The sequence below is a fragment of the Mustela nigripes genome, chromosome 17 (assembly GCF_022355385.1).
Source record: "Mustela nigripes isolate SB6536 chromosome 17, MUSNIG.SB6536, whole genome shotgun sequence".
Taxonomy (NCBI): Eukaryota; Metazoa; Chordata; class Mammalia; order Carnivora; family Mustelidae; genus Mustela; species Mustela nigripes.
The window spans coordinates 27,191,957-27,211,706 of record NC_081573.1 but is presented as its reverse complement, the minus strand read 5'-3'; the positions used below and the strand labels follow the sequence as shown (position 1 = coordinate 27,211,706).

Here is a 19,750-nt window from a genome sequence, read left to right as displayed (position 1 = left end):
CATTTACTTTTTTTTAAAAAAAGATTTATTTATTTATTTGACATAGACAGTGAGGGGGAACACAAGCAGGGGGAGTGGGAGAGGGAGAAGCAGGCTTCCTGCTGAGCAGAGAGCCTGATGTGGGGCTCCATTCCTGGACCCTGGATCTATGCCCTGAGCCAAAGACAGAAGCTTTTTTTTTTTTTTTAAGTGAGTTTTCTTTTCTTTCTTTCTTTCTTTCTTTTTTTTTTTTAAGATTATTTATTATTTATTTGGCAGATCACAAGTAGGCAGAGAGGCAGGCAGAAAGAGAAAGAGAGGGGTAAGCAGGCTCCCTGCTGATCCAAGAGTCCAATGCAGGACTCAGTTTCAGGACACTGAGATCATGACCTGAGCAGGGGTCTAACCCACTGAGCCACCCAGGTGCCCCCAAAGGCACCTGAGCCACCCAGGCACACCAACATTTACTATTTTGACTATTTTTTATTTTAATGTTTTTTTAAAAGTTTTATTTATGTATTTATTTGAGGGGGAGAGAGAGAAAGTGAGCTTAAGTGGGGGAAGGAGCAGAGGGAGAGGGGCAAGCAGACTCCACAATGAGCATGGAGCCTAAGGCAGGGCTCCATCCCAGGACCTGAGATCATGACCTGAGATCCTGACCTGACCTGAATTAAGGTGTCAGATGCTCAAGTGATTGACTCACCCAGGTGCCCCTTATTTTAGCTATTTTTTAAAAAAGATTTTATTGGGACACCTGGGTGGCTCAGTGCGTTAAAGTCTCTGCCTTCGGCTCAGGTCATGATCCCAGGGTCCTGGGATCCAGCCCTGCATCAGGCTCTCTGCTCAGTGGGGAGCCTGCTTCCTCCTCTCTCTCCCTCTATCTGCCTCTCTGCCTACTTGTAATCTCTGTCTCCATGTCAAATAAATAAATACAATCTTTTAAAAAAAAAAGATTTTATTTTTTTATTTAGAAAAATATTTATTTATTTGAAAGAGAGAGAGATTGAGAGTACACGAGCAGGGAGGAGGGGTAGAGGGAGAGGGAGAAACCGGCTCCCCGCTGAGCCAGGAGTCCAATGTGGGACTCAGTCCTAGGACCCTGAGATCAAGACCTGAGCTGAAGGTGGACGCTTAACCCACTGAGCTACTCAGGTGCTCCAGAGATTTTATTTATTTACTCAAGAAAGGGAGAGAGAGAGTGAGATGGAGGGTGGGTGGGGGAGGTAGAGGGACAAGCTGGTTCCCAGCTGAACAGTATACCCAACTCCGGGCTTGATCCCAGGATCTTTGGGATTATGACCCAAGTCGAAGGCAGACGCCCAAATGACTGAGCCACCCAGGTGCTCCTATTTTAACTATTTTTAAGTGTACAGTTTTGGTGCATTAAGTGCATTCACATAGCTGTGTAATGATCACTACCACCATGTCCAGAATACTTTTCATCTTGCAAAACTAAAACTACCCATTAAACACTGACCTTCCCTTCCCCCAGTTCCTGGTGACCACCATTCTACTTTCTGTCTCCATGATTCTGACTTTAAGTACCCCATGTCAGGAGAATCAAATAGTATTTTCGCTTCTGTGAATAACTGATTTCACTTAACATTTGGTGCTCAAGGTTCATCACATCATGGATGTGTCAGAATGTGTCAGAATATCCGTCCCTTTGAAGGCTGAATAATATTCCACTATATGTCTCTACACCTTTTGTTATCGATTCATTACCTTTTGACAATCGGGCTGCCATCTCAAGATTCTCGGATTCCTCTAGAAGCAAGCAGCATGAGAAGAAGAACAGCTATTCCAAGGCCATCAGACTAAGTAGATGAAATGAAGAATACTTTACAAATTCTGAATCAAACTCTCACCTTGTCTTTCTGGTTTTACTCTTGAGATCTTCATAGGCTAATTCTAGTCATGTTCCTCTGCATTCTCTGCCTATTTACTGTACCATAAAGATGGAAAGAATTGCTTTTAAGTTAACCTTTTTTTTTTTTTTTTTAGTTTTATCATTTTCTTTCTGGGTATGCTATTATAGCTGGTTACAAATGGCTCATTAAGTATCTAATCTTTGGGAAAAAAGTGATCACTATGCATATTTCCAATTTTGCTATGTATGCTGGTTGCTTTCCAATATTCCTCATTTCGTAGCCAAAACAGGTAAAACACCTTTTCAGAGACAAAAGCATAGGGGAGGGACGCCTGGGTGGCTCAGTTGGTTGAGCAGCTGCCTTCGGCTCGGGTCATCACTGGGATCGAGTCCCATATCGGGCTCCTTGCTCCGCAGGGAGCCTGCTTCTCCGTCTGACTCTGCCTTCCACTCTGTCTGCCTGTGCTCGCTCTCGCTCGCTCTCTCTGACAAATGAATAAAATCTTTAAAAAAAAATAAAAAAAGAAAGAAAGAAAACAAAAGCATAGGGGAATGGGACTTTCTTGAAAATCAGTACAGGGCGCCTGGGTGGCTCAGTGGGTTAAGCCTCTGCCTTCAGCTCAGGTCACGATCTCAGGGTCCTGGGATTGATTCCCACATCAGGCTCTCTGCTCGGCAGGGAGCCTGCTTCCTGCTCTTTCTTTCTCTGCTTACCTCTCTGCCTACTTGTGATCTCTCTTTGTCAAATAAATAAATAAAATCTTTAAAAGACAAAAAAAAAAAAGAAAATCGGTACAGTCATAGACCTAACAAACACCAGCCTAATTCATGTTTTGATATAGTTTGCAGAAAAGGAAAATGTATTTGGAAAGACTGGACCCAACTTTGAGACCCAAGGTTGGCACTAGAAAGTGTTAAGAGAAGTTATAATTAGGTTTCCCTGCCAGAAAGAAAGTTTATTTATTTCATTAAAAAATTTTTTTTTAAAAGATTTTATTTTTTTGAGAGAGTGAGAGAGAGCATAAGCAGTGGGAATGGCAGGCACTGGGAAAGGGAGAAGCAGGCTCCCCACTAAGCAGGGAGAAGCAGACCTCTCGACTGAGCAGGGAGTTGGATGCAGGGCCCAGTCCCACAACCCTGGGGTCATGACCTGATAGGAAGGCAGGTCCATCCAGGTGCCCCCAGAAGGAAAGTTTAATTTACAATGATCAGCCAATACCATGTGGCCTGCTTCTCCTATATCCCGAAGGATATAGGAGAGTTCCCTAAGGAACTCCTTATTTTCCAAATAATCCAAATGTGGATGATTTAAAAAGAAAAAATTTAAGTAATCTCTACACCCAGCATGGGGCTTGAACTCACAACCCCAAGATCAAGAGTCCCATGGTCTACCTACTGAGCCAGACGGGTGCCCTCAGATGTGTGGCAGATTTAAGTTGGTCACATTCTTTGATACTCCTTGCATCAAGAGATGGGCATCTCCTCCCCTTTCCTTGAGTCTGGATGCTCTTTGCTATTGCTTTGACCTGTAGAATACAGCAAAGATGATGCTGTGCTCAGTAAGATAAGTCTATAAATCAGTAAATAATTGTTTGGTTTAGGAATTTGTTTAAACCTACTTTTCTGGACAGTTTGCAGGATGGGCTCTCACACTGGGAATCTCATCGGGATTGCGCATCTAGGAGAACAGGTTGCCTATCAAACAGTTTTACTTACTGAGACTTGCTTTAAGACCCATGGCATGATGTGTTCTCTAATCCTAAAATTTATGTCAAGACATTTGCCCAATCTCAGACAATCCTTTTTTGTTGTTGTTTTTGTTTTTTTAAAGATTTCATTTATTTAGGGCGCCTGGGTGGCTCAGTGGGTTAAGCCACTGCCTTCGGCTCAGGTCATGATCTCAGGGTCCTGGGATCGAGTCCCGCATCGGGCTCTCTGCTCGGCAGGGAGTCTGCTTCCTCCTCTCTCTCTCTCTGCCTGCCTCTCTGCCTACTTGTGATCTTTCTCTGTCAAATAAATAAATAAAATCTTTAAAAAAAAAAAAAAGATTTCATTTATTTATTTGGCAGACAGAGATCACAAGTAGGCAGAGCAGCAGGCAGAGAGAGAGGGGGAAGCAGGCTCCCTGCTAAGCAGAGAGCCTCTTGCGGGGCTTGATCCCAGAACACTGGGATTATGACTGAGCCGAAGGCAGAGGCTTTAACCCAATGAGCCACCCAGGTACCCCGACAATCCTTGTTTTTAAAAATAATTTAACTTACAATTTATTTAGTACATAAATATCAAGGAAATTACATTTAACATTTCTTTCAAACTAGGAGAATGAGTAACCTGGGTGGCTTAATCAGTTATGCATCTGCCTTCAGCTCAGGTCATACTCCTCGGGTCTTGGGATCAAATCCCACATCTGACTCCCTGCTTGGCAGAGAGTCTGCTTCTCTCTCTCTCCCCCTCTGCCCCTCTTCCCCGCTTGTGTTTTCCCTCTCTCTCTCTCCCTCAAATAAATAAGAATTAAAACAAATTGAATTAGGAGGATGTTTTTCATTAAAGCTATATATCATTGGGTGCCTGGGTTGTCCAGTTGGTTGGGCGACCTATTCTTGGTCTCTGCTCAGGTCTTAATTTCAGAGCTGTGAATTTGAGCTCCATCTTGGGCTCTGTGCTCTGTGCGGACCTACTTAAAAAAAAAAAAAAATGTGGGGGCACGTGGGTGGCTCAGTTGGTTAAGCATCTGCCTTTGACTTAAGTCATGAGCCCAGAGTCCTGGGCTCCTTGCTCCGCAGGGAGCCTGCTTCTCCCTCTCCATTGAATGCTGCTGCCTCTGCTTGTGGTCTCTCTCTCTCTTTGTCAAACAAATATATAAAATCTTTATTAAAGAGGAAGTTCCATAGCCTTTTAAATTCAATAATTGATCGCCAGTAAACTAAAGGAAATAAAATGTCCTTCTAAAATTAACCTGCTTTGCAATGTCTTTCCTGCCTATTAGGTCTTGTCTTGAAAGATCTGCTTGAACTACCCAAGTCCAGACCCCAACCCTCTAAATTTCCGTTCCTTGTCCCCCCTGTCTGAGATACTACCGAGACTGTCAATGTAGAATTCTCCATTACTGCAGGAAGTCTAACAAGGTTAGTTGTGCTCGGTCACAAGTTTTCTGTTTGTCTCTTGAGGAGCTGCCCATCAAGTATTAGTTTGTGAAACTTGAGTTTTAATTTTATGGGGGTGTGTGTGTGTGTGTGTGTGTGTACACTGGAAAGGGATGTAAAATGTGTTGGACCTGTGAGTGGGGATAACAAAGTTAGAAAGTCACTCATTTGTTGTCGTCATCTTCTAGAATGTAAGCTGATGGGCACAGGATTTTTGTCTTCCCTGCATTCTCCCCAGTGAGCAGTTTCCGGAGCACATTTAATTGTTTTGTTTGGTTGTTGTTTGTCTGTTTTTTTTGTTTTGTTTTGTTTTGTTTTTAAAGATTTTATTTACTGGGGCACCTGGGTGGCTCAGTGGGTTAAAGCCTCTGCCTTCTGCTCGGGTCATGATCCCAGAGTCCTGGGATCGAGCCCCGCATTGGGCTCTCTGCTCCGCAGGGAGCCTGCTTCCTCCTCTCTCTGCCTGCCTCTCTGCTTACTTGTGATTTCTCTCTGTCAAATAAATAAATAAAATCTTAAAAAAATTTAAAAAAAAAGAAAGATTTTATTTATTTATCGGGGGGTGGGGGAGAGCGAGCACAGGCAGACAGAATGGCAGGCAGAGGCAGAGGGAGAAGCAGGCTCCCCGCTGAGCAAGGAGCCCGATGTGGGACTCGATCCCAGGACACTGGGATCATGACCTGAGCCGAAGGCAGCTGCTTAACCAACTGAGCCACCCAGGCGTCCCTTGTTTGTCTGTTTTGCACACACATAATTGTTAAATGTAGGAATGAGTGAAAGAACTACTGTGTGATTGAAAACATGAAAAAGGCAAAGGGAAGGTGAGGGGGGAAGGAAGAGCAAAGAGGGATGTGCAAGGAAAGGGCAGAGGAAAACGAACAAGAAAGACCAGTCAAGAAGGCAGTGGGCCTACACCTCCCAGCCTGCAGGGGCGCTGTGAGCCGCTTGCCCGCGAGGTGTGGGGGGCGGGGCCTGTTGGGGGCGGGGCCGCAGGCGCGCAGGCGCAGAGGGCGAGGTGAAAGTGGAAAGGCTTGAGGAGGAAAGGCGCGGGACGCTGAGTGAGGGAACCCTGGAAGAACACCTTGGTCCCGCGGGGTAAGTGCCCCACCAAGGGCGGAGGGGCCCCGGTCTTGCCTCCCTGCAGGCCTTGTGCCCCTAACCACCTCCCGGCTGGAGAGCCTGGGGAGCAGGGGAAGTGGAGGCGGGTGGGTGCCTCAGAGTCTATGTTCTGGCTCCTTGGGGACCTCAGTTTCTCCAGTTGGGAAGTGGGCAGGTGGGCCTGGTGCATTACCTGGGGATGAACCGGGAACCCCCGGCAGCCTCCCCTGCCTCTTACAGCCAGCCTGTGCATCCTCTTGCCGTCCTGCTTTGGCGTGTCCTCGTCGTCATCTGGATTAGCCCTGCCTCGGCCTCCCTTTACCTCCTTGGGAGTGGGTGGGGTAATGTGCTAATGTGCTGTGACTGTCTCCAGTTCATTCTTTCTGCCAGTGTTTACCAAGGCAGCGGATTGGGTGATTGCGCCAGGCTTCTGCGGTCAGATGCGTGGGTGCATGTGGGTGCACCGCTGACGAGCTGTGTGTACCTGGGCAAGTTATCTTACCTCTCTGTGTCCACTTTCTCATCCCCAAAATAGGGTAATGATAGATCTCACTTTATAGGATCTTTTGATGGTTCAATGAGTTAATATGGATAAAAGTTGAGAACAGATACATTCTGTTGCACCATTTCCAAAGTGCCTGTGCTTCCCTGCCTATTACCATACAGTTCTAATTTCGCTTCAGTGATTATTTAATAACCGTTCTGACTGCGTAATGCTTGATTAATAAATTATTCCTAGGAGAGCAAGACAGTGTTCTTACCTGCTCGCCCTGTATCCCCTGCACTAAGCTCCATGCCTAGTTGGGGAGTTGGGGAGTCTGAGGTTAAGGTTGGCTAGGCTGGGAGTATGGGAGTGATCAAGAGGGTTTTGCCCTGTCTGAAAGAGGCATTTGAACAAGTAGGGCATGTTTGGGTCTTCTGTGGGAGTCTGGTGATTGGGAAAGAAATGAGTTAAGGTCAGTATTACTCTCTTTTTTTTTTTTTTTAAAGATTTTATTTATTTATTTGACAGACAGAGACCACAAGTAGGCAGAGAAGCAGGCAGAGAGATAAGGAGGAAGCAGGCTCACTGTTGAGCAGGGAGCCCGATGCAGGGCTCGAGCCCAGGACCCTGGGATCATGACCTAGGCCGAAGGCAGAGGCTTTAACCCAGTGAGCCACCCAGGCTCCCCAAGGTCAGTATTGAGTCTTGAAGGAAGGGTGCATGGCTGGCTCAGTGGGAGAAGTTTGAGACTGTTCTTGGGGGTCCTGAGTTTGAGCCCCCTTTTGAGTGTAGAGATTCCTTAAATAAATAAAATAACGACTCCTGAAGGAATTGAATATTGAAAGCTCCAAACTGAGGTTTATGGTTTTGTTTTGCCTTTGGTCATCTTTGTAATTCAGCTTTATCCCAGCCCAGCAGCGCCAAGAGGCTACCTATTTTGTTTTTGTTTTTTGTGTTTTTTTTGAGGCTACCTATTTTGCAAGGCAAATGCCTCCAGCCTTGGCGGGGACTGGGAGCAGACAAAAGGCTACCTGCCTTTTGTTGGCAGTGTTGGCTCTCTAATCCTGCCCTTAGCTAAGCGTTGAGAATGCTATTGCGTTTGGGTGGGTCTCTGAGGTTTTGCTAGTTCCCATGACAGGCTGACCTGTGGGGTGACCCTCTTCCCAAGCTCACGGTGGAAAAATTTATCTCCTTCTTACACACTTGTAAGTTGACAACTAATGTATGTTTTTATTATACTAATAAGGACTTGCAAAGGGTATCATGACCATCCTATGCTGTGGTTTTCATATGTATGTTTTAGTCCTATTTTGAGTAAAATCCAGGAGGTATAGATTGCACTCATTTGGTTTATGGAAATTAAATGGCAGAGCACCGTTCTGGCCAAATTGACCCTCAGTGTCCAACCGAGAAGTCTGAGTTCACTTTTTAAACAGTATATTACTGAGATGTGTAATTTACATCCCACATAATTCAGTCATTTTAAATTTAATGGTTTTTAGTAAATTTACATAATACCTTTACCACAGTCCCTTTTGAAAATTTTTGTCCCCCCCAGAAAGATGCCCCGTACCCCATTTTAGTCACTTCCCATTCCACCCTGGGCAACCAGTAAGCTTTCTGTTTCTTTGAATTCACATTTTCTGTATATTTCAGATAAATGGAATCATAATTATATAATTGTTGGTTTGTAAGCTCCTTGGAAGCTTCTGGGTATAATCTGAAATGGGCAGAGGGCAGAGAGAGACCCAAGAAAGAGGCAGACCACTGCCGATGGGTAGGTGTGAGGTATAATAAGCAAAGGAGCTCAAATAGAAGATGTGTCTTGAGCAGCTACAAGATAAGTAGATCTCTGCACCTACCTGCCAAATCTTACCAGTTTCTATAGAGATCTTCACCTGCATTCAGTCATGTACTGTCCAGATGGTCTCAACATCACATCGCTCTCTGAAGGCTTTGTTCTAGGGCAGCCTCTGGGAGTAGGAATGGCAAGCTGGATGTATAGTCCAAGGACAGAGAAGGGGGTAAGGAGCCTCCTGTTGCTGAGATCCTGCTCACAGGTCATGTCGTCTCAGTGACCACCTCCACCAGTAATATGTAGCCTTTGGTGACTGGCTTTCACTGTGGTGTGCTGGTTTTGGGATTCATGCATGTTGTAGCATATCTCAGTACTTAATTCCTTTTTATTGCTGAGTAGTATTTCATGGCACGGATATCCCACATTTTTTTCTTTTTACCCGTTCACCAGTTGATGGACATTTGAATTGTTTTCGTCGTTTGGTTCTTGTGAGTAATGCTTCTGTGATCATTCGCCCACAAGTCTGAGTGTGGATGTGTGTTTCATTTCTCTTGGGTAGGTGGGTTGAATGGCTGTTTATGTTTAACTTTTTAAGAACCTTCTAAACTGCTTTCCAGAGGGGCTATACTATTTTACATTCCCAGCAGCAGTAGATGAGGGTTCCAGTTTCTTCACCTCCTCACCAGCCTTTGACCTTTTTGTAAGGTTTTACAGGCGAGATACACAACACCAAGGCCAGATAGGCACAAGGCAAGCTTTATTAAAGGCACCCTCGGGTGAGGTTCTGCGACTCTCCTAGGAGAGGACAGTAGGTGAAGTCGTGCGGTAAGGGGTTAAGTGAGCATTTACTAGGCCAGGGCAGGGTGGGGGCTCATAACCATATTTGGTAAGGTTAGAGGTTGGGGTTGGAAAGTCCCAAAGTGGCTGGTTTCTGTTTCTGGTATAGGTTTTGGTTTACTTAGGGTGACCTTGACAGATGTCCTTCTGGTGGGAAAGTCCTGGGTAGGGGAAGATGGCGGCCTGGAGGCCATTTTACTGTTCCTCGTGCTTTCCCAGGGCCGCTGACCCAACACTTTCGGTGATACCCATCTTAGTCAGTGAAGTGCTGTCTCTTTGTGATTTAAACTGAAAAACAAAACCAAACGGAGACTAGAGCCAGTGGTACTGTAATAGCGCTGTGTGTGACAGATGCTGATGACACTGTGGTGAGGATAGTGCCATGTATAGACTTATTGAGTAACTAGTCACTGGGTGGCACACTTGAAATGAATGGAATGTGTGTCACTAGTACATGAATTTTAAAAAATTGTGGTAAGACACACATGACAAAATTGCTGTCGTAACCATTTTTTTAAAAAGACATTCATTTTGTTTTTTACTTATGTATTTATTGATTTTGACATTTATTTAAAAGATTTTATTTAGTTATTTGACAGAGAGAGAGATCACAAGTAGGCAGAGGCAGGCAGAGAGAGGGGGGGATGCAGGCTTGCGACTGAGCAGACAGCCCGACACGGGGCTCGATCCCAGGACCCTGAGACCATGACCCGACCCAAAGGCTGAGGCTTAACCCACTGAGCCACCCAGGCACCCCAGCATTCATGTATGGGGGGAGGGAGAGGGAATCACAAGTACACTGCTAAGCGTGGAGCCCCACGTGGGGCTCTGAACCAAAATCAAGAGTCAGATGCTCAGCGGACTGAGCCACCCCAGGTGCTTTCATCTTAAGTGCTTTTGTGTGTCCAATTCAGTGGCGGAAAGTATGTTTACCTTATGTGCAACCAGTCTCTGGGACTTTTTGCAAAACTGAAACTTCTTGCACATTAAACAGCAGCTCCCTATTCTCCCTCCTCCTAACCTCAGGCAACCTCCATTCTGCTTTCTGTTTCTATATATTTGACTCCTTTAGATAACCCCATATAAGTGGATTCATAAAATGTTTGCTGTTTCGTAACTGGCTTATTCCATCCGGTATAATGTCCTCGAGATTCATATGGTGTAGAGTGTATCAGAATTTCGTTCCTTTTTAAGGGTGAATATTCCAGTCTATGTATATAACACATTTTGTTCATTCATTCTTCCATTGATGGACACTTGGATTGCTTGTATCTTTTGGCTGTTGTGTGTGAACTGTGCTGCCATGAATATAGGTGTACAAACGTCTCCCAAGACCTTGCTTTCAGTTCTTTTGGGTATATACCCAGAAGTGGAATTACTGAATGATAGATAATTCTGTTTTTAATTGTTTGAGGAGCTGCCATTCTGTTTCCTGTAGTGGCTGCACCAGTTCCTCCACACATCTACCAACATTTATTATTTTCTGTTTTTTTTTTATAGTGGCCATCCTTACGGGTGTGATATCATTGTAGTTTTGACTTGTACTTTCCTTATGACTGACGATGTTGAGCACCTTTTCATGTGTTTTGTGCCATGTGTACATCTTCTTTGAAGAAATGTCTACTTAAATCCTTTGTCCATTTTAGGGGCACGTGGGTAGCTCAGTCAGTTGAATGTCCAACTCTTGGTTTTGGCTCAGGTCATGATCTCAGGGTCTTGGGATTGACCCCCTAGTTGAGCTCTACACACGGTCAGTATGGAGTCAGCTTGATTCTTTTCCTCTCCTCCTCCCCCTTCTTGTGCTGTTTCTCTCAAATCAGTCAATTCAAATCAAATTTAAAAAATCATTTGCCTGTTTTACTTATTTAAAGATTTTATTTATTTATTTATGTATTTGTCAGAGAGAGAGCGAGAGAGAGAGAACGCGTGCGAGATAGAGCGCACCAGCAGGCAGAGTGGCAGGCAGAGGCAGAGAGAGAAGCAGCCTCCCCACCAAGCAGGGAGCCTGATTCGGGACTTGATCCCAGCTGGGATCAGGACCTGAGCCAAAGGCAGCAGCTCAACCAACTGAGTCACCCAGGCTTCCCCATTTGCCTGTTTTAAAATTGCGTTATTTTTCTTTTTATTATTGAATTGTAAGAGTTCCTTTTATGTCCTGAATATAAGGTCTTTATCAGATACAAGATTTACAAGTTTTTTTTTTTTAAAGATTTCCTCTTTGTATTATCTTTCTTTCTTTTTTTATTTTTTAAGATTTTATGTATTTAGAAGCACCTGGGTGGCTCAGAGGGTTAAGCCTCAGCCTTCGGCTCAGGTCATGATCTCAGGGTCCTGGGATTGAGCCCCCGCATCAGGCTCTCTGCTCAGTGGGGAGTCTGCTTCCCCCAATCTCTCTGCTGCTTTGCTTTCTCTGCCTACTTGTGATTTCTATCTCTGTGTCAAATAAATACATAGAATCCTTTAAAAAAAAAAAAAGATTTTATGTATTTATTTGAGAGAGAGAACACAAGTGGGATGAAGAGCACTGGGGAGAAATAGACTCCCTGTTGAGCAGGGAACCCAATGTGGGGCTTCATCTGGGGACTCCAGAATTGTGACCTGAGCTGAAAGCAGATGCTTAACCTACTGAGCCACCCAGGTGCCCCTACAAATATTATTTTTAATGATGTCTTTTAAAGCACAAAATTTTAAAGTTTTGATAAAATCAACTTGTCAATTTTTTTTTTTTTTAAAATTTTACTTATTTGACATAGAGAGATCACAATTAGGCAGAGAAGCAGGCAGAGGGGGAGGGGGAAGCAGACTCTCTGCTGAGCAGAGAGCCGGATGTGGGGCTTGATCCCAGGACACTGAGATCATGACCTGAGCCAAAGGTAGATGCTTATCACCTGAGCCATCCAGGCACCCCCAACTTGTCAAGTTTTTTACTTTCTTTGATAGCATACGATGGAGGGGAGGGGCAGAGGTCATGGGAGAGAGAGAATCTTAAGCAGGCTCCATGCTCAGCAGAGCCTGCTGTGGGGCTTGATCTCATGATCCTGAAATTAAGACTGAGCTGAAATTGAGAGTCAGATGCTTAACTGACTGAGCCACCCAGGCATCCCCCCCCCCCACCCCCAGCCTGTCAGCTTTTTAATGCTTGGGCTTTTGGTGCCATATCCAGAAATCTTTCTCTAATCAAGGTTGTAAATATTTACTCCCGTGTTTTCTTCTAAGAATTGCATACTTCAGGGACACCTGGGTGGCTCTGGCAGTTAAGTGTCTGCCTTTGGCCCAGGTCTTGATCCCAGGGTTCTGGGATTGACTCCGACATCAGGCTCCTTGCTCACCAGGCAACCTGCTTCTCCTTCTGCTTCCCACTCCCCCGGCTTATTCACTCACTCGCTCTCTCTGACAAATTAATAAATAAAATATTTTTAAAAGTTAAGAATTATATACTTTGACTCTTTTATTTAGGTCTGTGATCAGTTTTTAGTTGATTATTGGTTATGGTGTAATCAAACATGTCCATCTTTATGTTGAACATTCCAGTCTTCTAGGATGGACAGTGCTTAGAACCATGCTGGGAACTGGATGAAATAAGACTCTCGTTTCCTTCAGTATGTCTTGCTGAAGTTATTTGCATTGTTTTGCCTTCTCTGCTTGCTTTAATCTCATTCTGAAGTTTTTACACTGCGGTAATCCACTGGATCAAGTGAGATTCTGGGTGGTGGGCAGTTGGTCTGTCTTCTGTGTGGTGGGATAGTGTGATTGAGCGAGAGGAGAGGAGGAGGAGGTTACAGGCCTTTCCTCAGCCTGTTAGATGAAGTCCCTGTGAGAAAGAGTACTTGTGGAAGCTGGGGGCCTGCAGTTGCGTTGAGAGTATCCATCATGCTCATGCTTATGATCCGCACAGAATGTCTTCCTGTTTAAGGTTGATGTCAGGTGTTGGCAAGGTTGGGGAAATTGAAACTCTCATGTACTGGTGGAAATGTAAAATAAAATAGTACAGCATGTGTGGCAGACAGTCTGGCTGTTCCTCAAAAAGTTAAACATAATTACCCTGTCACCCAGCAGTTCCACTCCTAAGTGCATACCCAAGAGATTGAATATGTGTTCACACAAAAATTTGTTACACAAATGTTCATAGCAGCATTGTTCATAATAACCAAAAAAATGGAAGCAACCCGAAGGACCATCCACTGGTGAATGGATGAACAAGTGGTATATCCATACAGTGGAATAGTATTTAGCCATAAAAGGAACAAATACTGATGCATCCTACAACAACCCAAAGCATGCTATATGAAAGAAGCCAGACATAAAAGAGGACATCCATTTATATCACAGTCTGAAATAACATAATTCCAAAAAGACTGGAAGTTCATGATTGGTTACCAGAGGCTGTGAGGAGGAGAGTATAGAGAGTGACTGCTGCTGGAATTTTTTTTGGTGGAGGGAGAATGGTGAGAATGTTCTGGAATTTCAGAAGTGGTGATGGTTGCACAACTTTGTGAATGTACTAAAAAAACACCATAAAATTTAACTTTAGAAGGGTGAATTTTATGGTGTGTGAACTATAGCATTTAAAATAATGGACGGGTACCTCGGTGGTACAGTCATTTGAGCAGCTGACTCTTAATCTCATGTGCTGTGGAGCCCCACATCAGGCTTCCATGCTTGCGGTGAAGTCGGTTTGGGAGCTCTCTGCGCCCCTCCCCCCTCGCCGCACATGTCTGCGAGTGTGTGCACATGTGTGCTCTCCCTCAAGTCTTTAAAAAAATACTTTGCTTCTTTTTCTCCTCATTTTATTTTATTTTATTTTATTTTTTTTTTTAAGATTTTATTTATTTATTTGACAGAGAGAGACCACAAGTAGGCAGAGAGGCAGGCAGAGAGAGAGAGAGGAGGAAGCAGGCTCCCTGCTGAGCAGAGAGCCCGATGCGGGACTCGATCCCAGGGTCCTGGGATCATGACCTGAGCCGAAGGCAGCGGCTTAACCCACTGAGCCACCCACGTGTCCCGCCACTGTGCATTTTAAATCATACCCCTTTTCCTTTCCTCCAATCTGTGAGCATTTTTGCCAGTGCCCCTTGGAACTTCCCTAGATGACTTCGACTTTTTCTTTAGCTGAGAAATAGAATTGGGAGGGTATTTTAGGGTTGTGATTAGCTGGTCTTCATTATTGTGTTTGCTTGAAGAGTTGTTATGGGTGGAGGTTGGAAGCAAGCACTGCTGCTTGTAAATGTTTCACACTGCTCTTGATTGTAAAATGGTTTTCTAATTTAATCCTAAAAAAACCCTCAACTTCTTTTCCTAGGACTTAAGATGTCTTCGTCTGCCAGGCTTCGCAGAAGACAATATGGAAGATCTTCAGTAGCTAAAAGGTAAACTGAAATATTTTTTAAATATGTGTATTGGTTTTTACATGTTCCCAGGGTAAAATAGCAAAATTAGATGAAGATGTCAAGATTTAATTTTAGGGGCGCCTGGGTGGCTCAGTGGGTTAAAGCCTTTGCCTTCAGTTCAGGTCATGATTGATCCCAGGGTCCTAGGATTGAGTCCCACATTGGGCTCTCTGCTTGGCGGGGAGCCTGCTTCCCCCTCTCTCTCTGCCTGCCTTTCTGCTTATTTGTGATCTCTCTCTCTGTCAAATAAATAAATAAATACAATCTTTAAAAAGAAATAATTTTAGCAGTTGTTGCTGATTTTACTTTTAGTTTATATAACTTACAAAATGACATTTTTTTCAGTCTTCTAAGAGCAGAAGTAACACGTTCTTTAAACTTTTTATTTTGGAATATAGATGCTTAAGAAGTATAGTAAACACTTGTTTTTAATTTTTCAAACAACACTGAAATGTATAATACAAAAAAGTGCAAATCTTCTATAAGCCCACTCTTGAGCATTTGGCACTGTTAACAGATTGGTACGTGCTCTTCGTGTTTTTGTTATATTGCTAGGGAAACTTGCAAACTAACTTCTGTTTTTTTTGTTTTTAATAAGATTTTTATTTATTTATTTGACAGAAACACACACACACACACACACACACACACACACACACACAGTGAGATGGAACACAAGCAGGGGGAGTTGGAGAGGGAGAAACAGACTTCCCGCTGAGCAGGGAGCCCAATGCGGGGCTCGATCCCAGGAACCTGAGATCATGACCTGAGCCGAAGGCAGATGCTTATTGCCTGAGCCACCCAGGCGCCCCACAAACTTCTTAATTTTTACATGTTCGAGGATAGTCTGTAAATTTAATTGTATACTCAGCATTTTACCTCTTCAGTCACCAAAACAGTTACCGTTAGATGTTTGTATTTTTTTTTACCCCTCAACTGTTGTTTTTAGACAAGTTTTTACTTATTGACTTTGCAGCCCTTACTCAGCCCTTGTTACTCCCAGAGAGATGGGGTTAGGGCCCCAGGACTCCACTGTGGCTTGCTTCTCAAGCTTAGGGATGCCTAAGAATCAGTTGAAGAGCCTGATAAAATACAGATTCCCAGGCCGCATCCCTGCTGGTTTTTGAAGTCTTGGGCCAAGGGAGATGCACATTTAACTACGCAGCTTGTATGTCTCCTGCTTTGGGTTTTAGAACCTGCAAATTGCTGGTACCAATTATCTGAGAAACTTTGCAGCCTGAGAAGACTAGCTCCACCCAGCACTCATGGCTGGTTGTGTTTGGTTGGAGTCTGGGTGCTGTAGATGAAGCCAGTGTGGGTGCCCCTGTAGGTCTGGGTACACAGACCAGTCTCTTAAGCTGGTCCCCATGACAGCCCTAGTGTCCACCTTGCTGCCTGCCTGATATAGAGCAGGGACTGCTGGGATAGCTGCTCACTGGTGTTGACTGAATGAGCAAGCGAACGTGTATTTGCTTCCCACTGCCATTGCACATATGAAGTGGTGAATAAGCAGCAGTCATAGCCTATACCCTTACACCAAAGGACAGTAGAGAAAAAATGTAGAGGCGGACAGAAACATTAAAAGTCATAGACATTTTGGGGCGCCTGGGTGGCTCAGTAGGCTCTCTGCTCAGCCTGGACCCCCCCCCCCCCCCCCCCCCCCCCCCCCCCCCGTTCCCACACTACCCCCGTCCAAAAAAAAAAAAAAAAAAAATCTAAAAAAAAAAAAAAAAAAAAAGTCCTAGATGTTTTGGACCATGTGTGGTTTTCCATTTCTGCCATGTCAGATTAGCATACATTTAGCACTTTAAAAGAACACATTTGTTACCTTATAGCTCTGTAGGTCAGAAGAGCAACCTGGGTCTCTCCATTCTAAAATTCAAGGTGTCAGCAGGCTGTGTTCCTCTCTGAAGAGGTTGGAAAAGACCGCACATGTTCTTGCTTGTGCAGAGTGTTGGTGGTACTTAGTTTCTCGCAGTTGGAGGACTGAGGAGACGTCTCCATCTCCTTGCTGGCTGTCAGCTGAGGGCCATTCGTAGCTTCCAGAGGCCACTGGCATTCCTGGCTGGAGACCCCTTCCTCTGTCTTCAGAGCCAGTCCCTGTCACGCTTCAGATCTCTCCTCCCAACTCTTCTCTCTTAATTGTAGACCAGAAAGGTTCTCTGCTTTTAAAGGACTCTAGTGATTACATTGGACTCATTCGGATATTCAGTGTGGTTCCCCCAGCTCGAAGTCTGTGTCCTTAATCATGTATCTAAAGCCCCTTTGGGACATAAACTAACCTGTTCACAAGCTCTAGCAGTTTTGCTGTGGATGTGTCTTAGGCCATTCTGCCTGCCGCAGGACATTAGGACCAGTGGTCTCAGTAGTACCCGAGAGCATTGCTCCGTGATGGGATAGCACTGTTACTGTTTCTTTAATTCTAAGATGCCATTCGTTAAAAACAAAAAAAACCCAAAAAAAAACCCTTTTTTTTCCAAACATAAGCAGAATTAGAGAAACAGTGTAATGTACTGTTCTGTACCCATCACTTTTTTCCAGTATTACTGACCCTTGGCTAGCCCTGAGCCTAGTCTTGGTCCTCACCCCAGCTTGAAATTATTTTGAAGCCAATCTCTGAGAACATGTTTATATATTTATATTTCAGTATGTGTTTCTGGAAGTTAAGAACTCTGTTTTTATTACATAGTCACTGCTTACTAATATAACTCCCCCAAATCAATAGTTTAATAACATTAGATATCTAGACACCATTTATATTTTCTTGATTATCTTATAGTTATTTAATTTGAATTGAGATCTGAATAAAGCCTACATACTACATTTAGTTGATTATCTCTCTTATTGGGTAAAGTATATATAACATAAAAATTACCATTTTAGCCATTTTTTAAAAAAAGACTATTTATTTGAGAGAGCTGGAGAGCACAAGTAGGGGGAGGAGCAGGGGAACAGGGAGAGGGAGAAGCGGCTCCCCACTGAGCAGGGATCCCGAGAGCCCCATATGGGGCTTGATCACAGGAACCTGGGATCATAACCAAAGCCAAAGGCAGACACTTAACTGACTGAGCTACCCAGGTACCCTAATTACCTCTGTACCTATTGAACAAGTCCCTTTGCCCTCTTCCCAGCTTTTTTTTTTTTCTTTTTTTCCCAAAGATTTTATTTATTTATTTATTTATTTATTTATTTATTTTTAAAGATTTTATTTATTTATTTGTCAGAGAGAGTGAGCACAGGCAGACAGAGAGGCAGACAGAGGCAGAGGGAGAAGCAGGCTCCCTACTGAGCAAGGAGCCCTATGTGGGACTCGATACCAGGACCCTGGGATCATGACCCGAGCCGAAGGCAGCCGCTTAACCAAGTGAGCCACTCAGGTGTCCCAAAGATTTTATTTATTTATTTGACAGAGATCACAAGTAGGCAGAGAGGCAGGCGGGGAGGGCGGGGTGGCAAGCACGCTCCCTGATGAGCAGAGAGCCTGATGTGGGTGGGGCTCGATCCCAGGATCTGGGATCATGACCCGAGCCAAAGTCAGAGGCCCCAACCCACTCAGCCACCCAGGCACCCCCCCACACCCTTCCCAGCTTATTAACCATCATTCTACTTCCTATTTCTAGAAGTTTGACTACTTCAGTGCTGTGTTCCACCCCACCTCTTGATGGTGATGCTGTCAGCTAGGAATACCTGGGCCTCTCTGATGGTGGGCTCCATTGATACTTACCCCGCGGGGGTTCGAGGCTGTGACTGGTTTTGGTTTTTTTTTTTTTTTTAATGATTTTATTTATTCATTTGACAGACACAGAGATCACAAGTAGGTCGGGAGGCAGGCAGAGAGAGAGGAGGAAGCAGGCTCCCTGCTGAGCAGAGAGCCCGATGTGGGGCTTAATCCCAGGACCCCGGGATCATGACCTGAGCCGAAGGCAGAGGCTTTAACGCACTGAGCCACCCAAGTGCCTCTGGTTTTGGTTCTTAATGATCACAGGATGCACCTCAGCAAAAACAAATCAGGGAATTTTGAGGAACAGGATTTATTACTTCAAGTCCTGGAGGTTATGATACAAGTAAGGTCCCAAGCAGAGAGAGAGAGATAGAGGGAGGAGCTGGGCCTCTGACTTCATTAGGGTTTGCAGGTGGAATGTCTGGGGTTTTGAGGGGTCACTCATTATTGGCTAATTTGAAGCATAAGAGCAGAAATGAGGGCATGGGAGAGTGGAAGCAGGATCATTTAAGTGGTCAGTTATCTACATCACCCAGCATATTTCTATAAGTGGAACTTCACTGGTGACTTAGTTCCTAATCTGGTTGTTTTACCTAGTGTCTGTGTCATATACCTTGGCAATATGTTTATTCAAGGTGGTCCAGCATTTTTCTATAAGGGGAACTTTACTGGTGACCTAGTTCCTAATCTGGTTGTTTTACCTAGTGTCTGTGTCATATACCTTGGTAATATGTTTATTCAGGGTGGTATCTTGAAATGGATGTCTTGGCAGTCAGAAGCTTAATTAATGTCAGGCACTTAACCTACATTTAGTTACCTCATATTTTAAGTGAAATCCTATCATTGTACTTTTGTGACTGATTTATTTCATTTAGCATAATGTCCTCAAGGTTCACACATGTTGTGGCATGTGACTGGATTTCCTTCCTTTTAAGACAGCATAATACTCCATGGTATGTATGATGGTTAATTTTATATATTGGCTGGATCATGTGGTGTCTAGGTATTTGGTCAAACATTGTTCTGGATATTTCTGTGAGGGTGTTTTTGGAGAAGAGTAATATTTAAATTGGTGGGCTTTAAATAAAAGAGATGGCCTTTCAAAATCTGAATGAGCCTCATCCAATCTGTTAGAGCCTGAAGAGAACAAAAAGGATCCACCTTCTTCAGCAATTGAGAATTCTCCGGTAGATTGCCTTTGGACTTCATCTGGTGCATCAGCTCTCACTAGTACTTCAGCAGACTACCTTCAGACTCACACTGAAACATTGGCTCTCTTTAGTCTCCAGCTTGCCAGTCTACCCTGCAGATTTTACATGTGCCAGCCTCTGTAGTGAAATGAACTAATTACTTATAATAAATCTCTATGTATACGTCCTATTGGTTGTGTTTCTCTGGAGAACTAACAAATACAGTATGTGTAAACCACATTT

The 19,750-nt window shown here is 44.1% G+C and overlaps 1 protein-coding gene across 1 annotated transcript in view; it reads left to right on the top strand.

Annotated features, from left to right (window-relative positions):
- LOC132005342 (uncharacterized) overlaps positions 1–19,750 on the top strand; it is a 75,025-nt gene that overhangs the window by 24,068 nt on the left and 31,207 nt on the right. The window contains exon 2 of the mRNA XM_059382344.1: positions 14,509–14,575. Coding sequence (XP_059238327.1) covers positions 14,517–14,575 — 59 coding nt within the window. The 5' untranslated portion in view covers positions 14,509–14,516. The remainder of the gene's footprint in view (positions 1–14,508; positions 14,576–19,750) is intronic.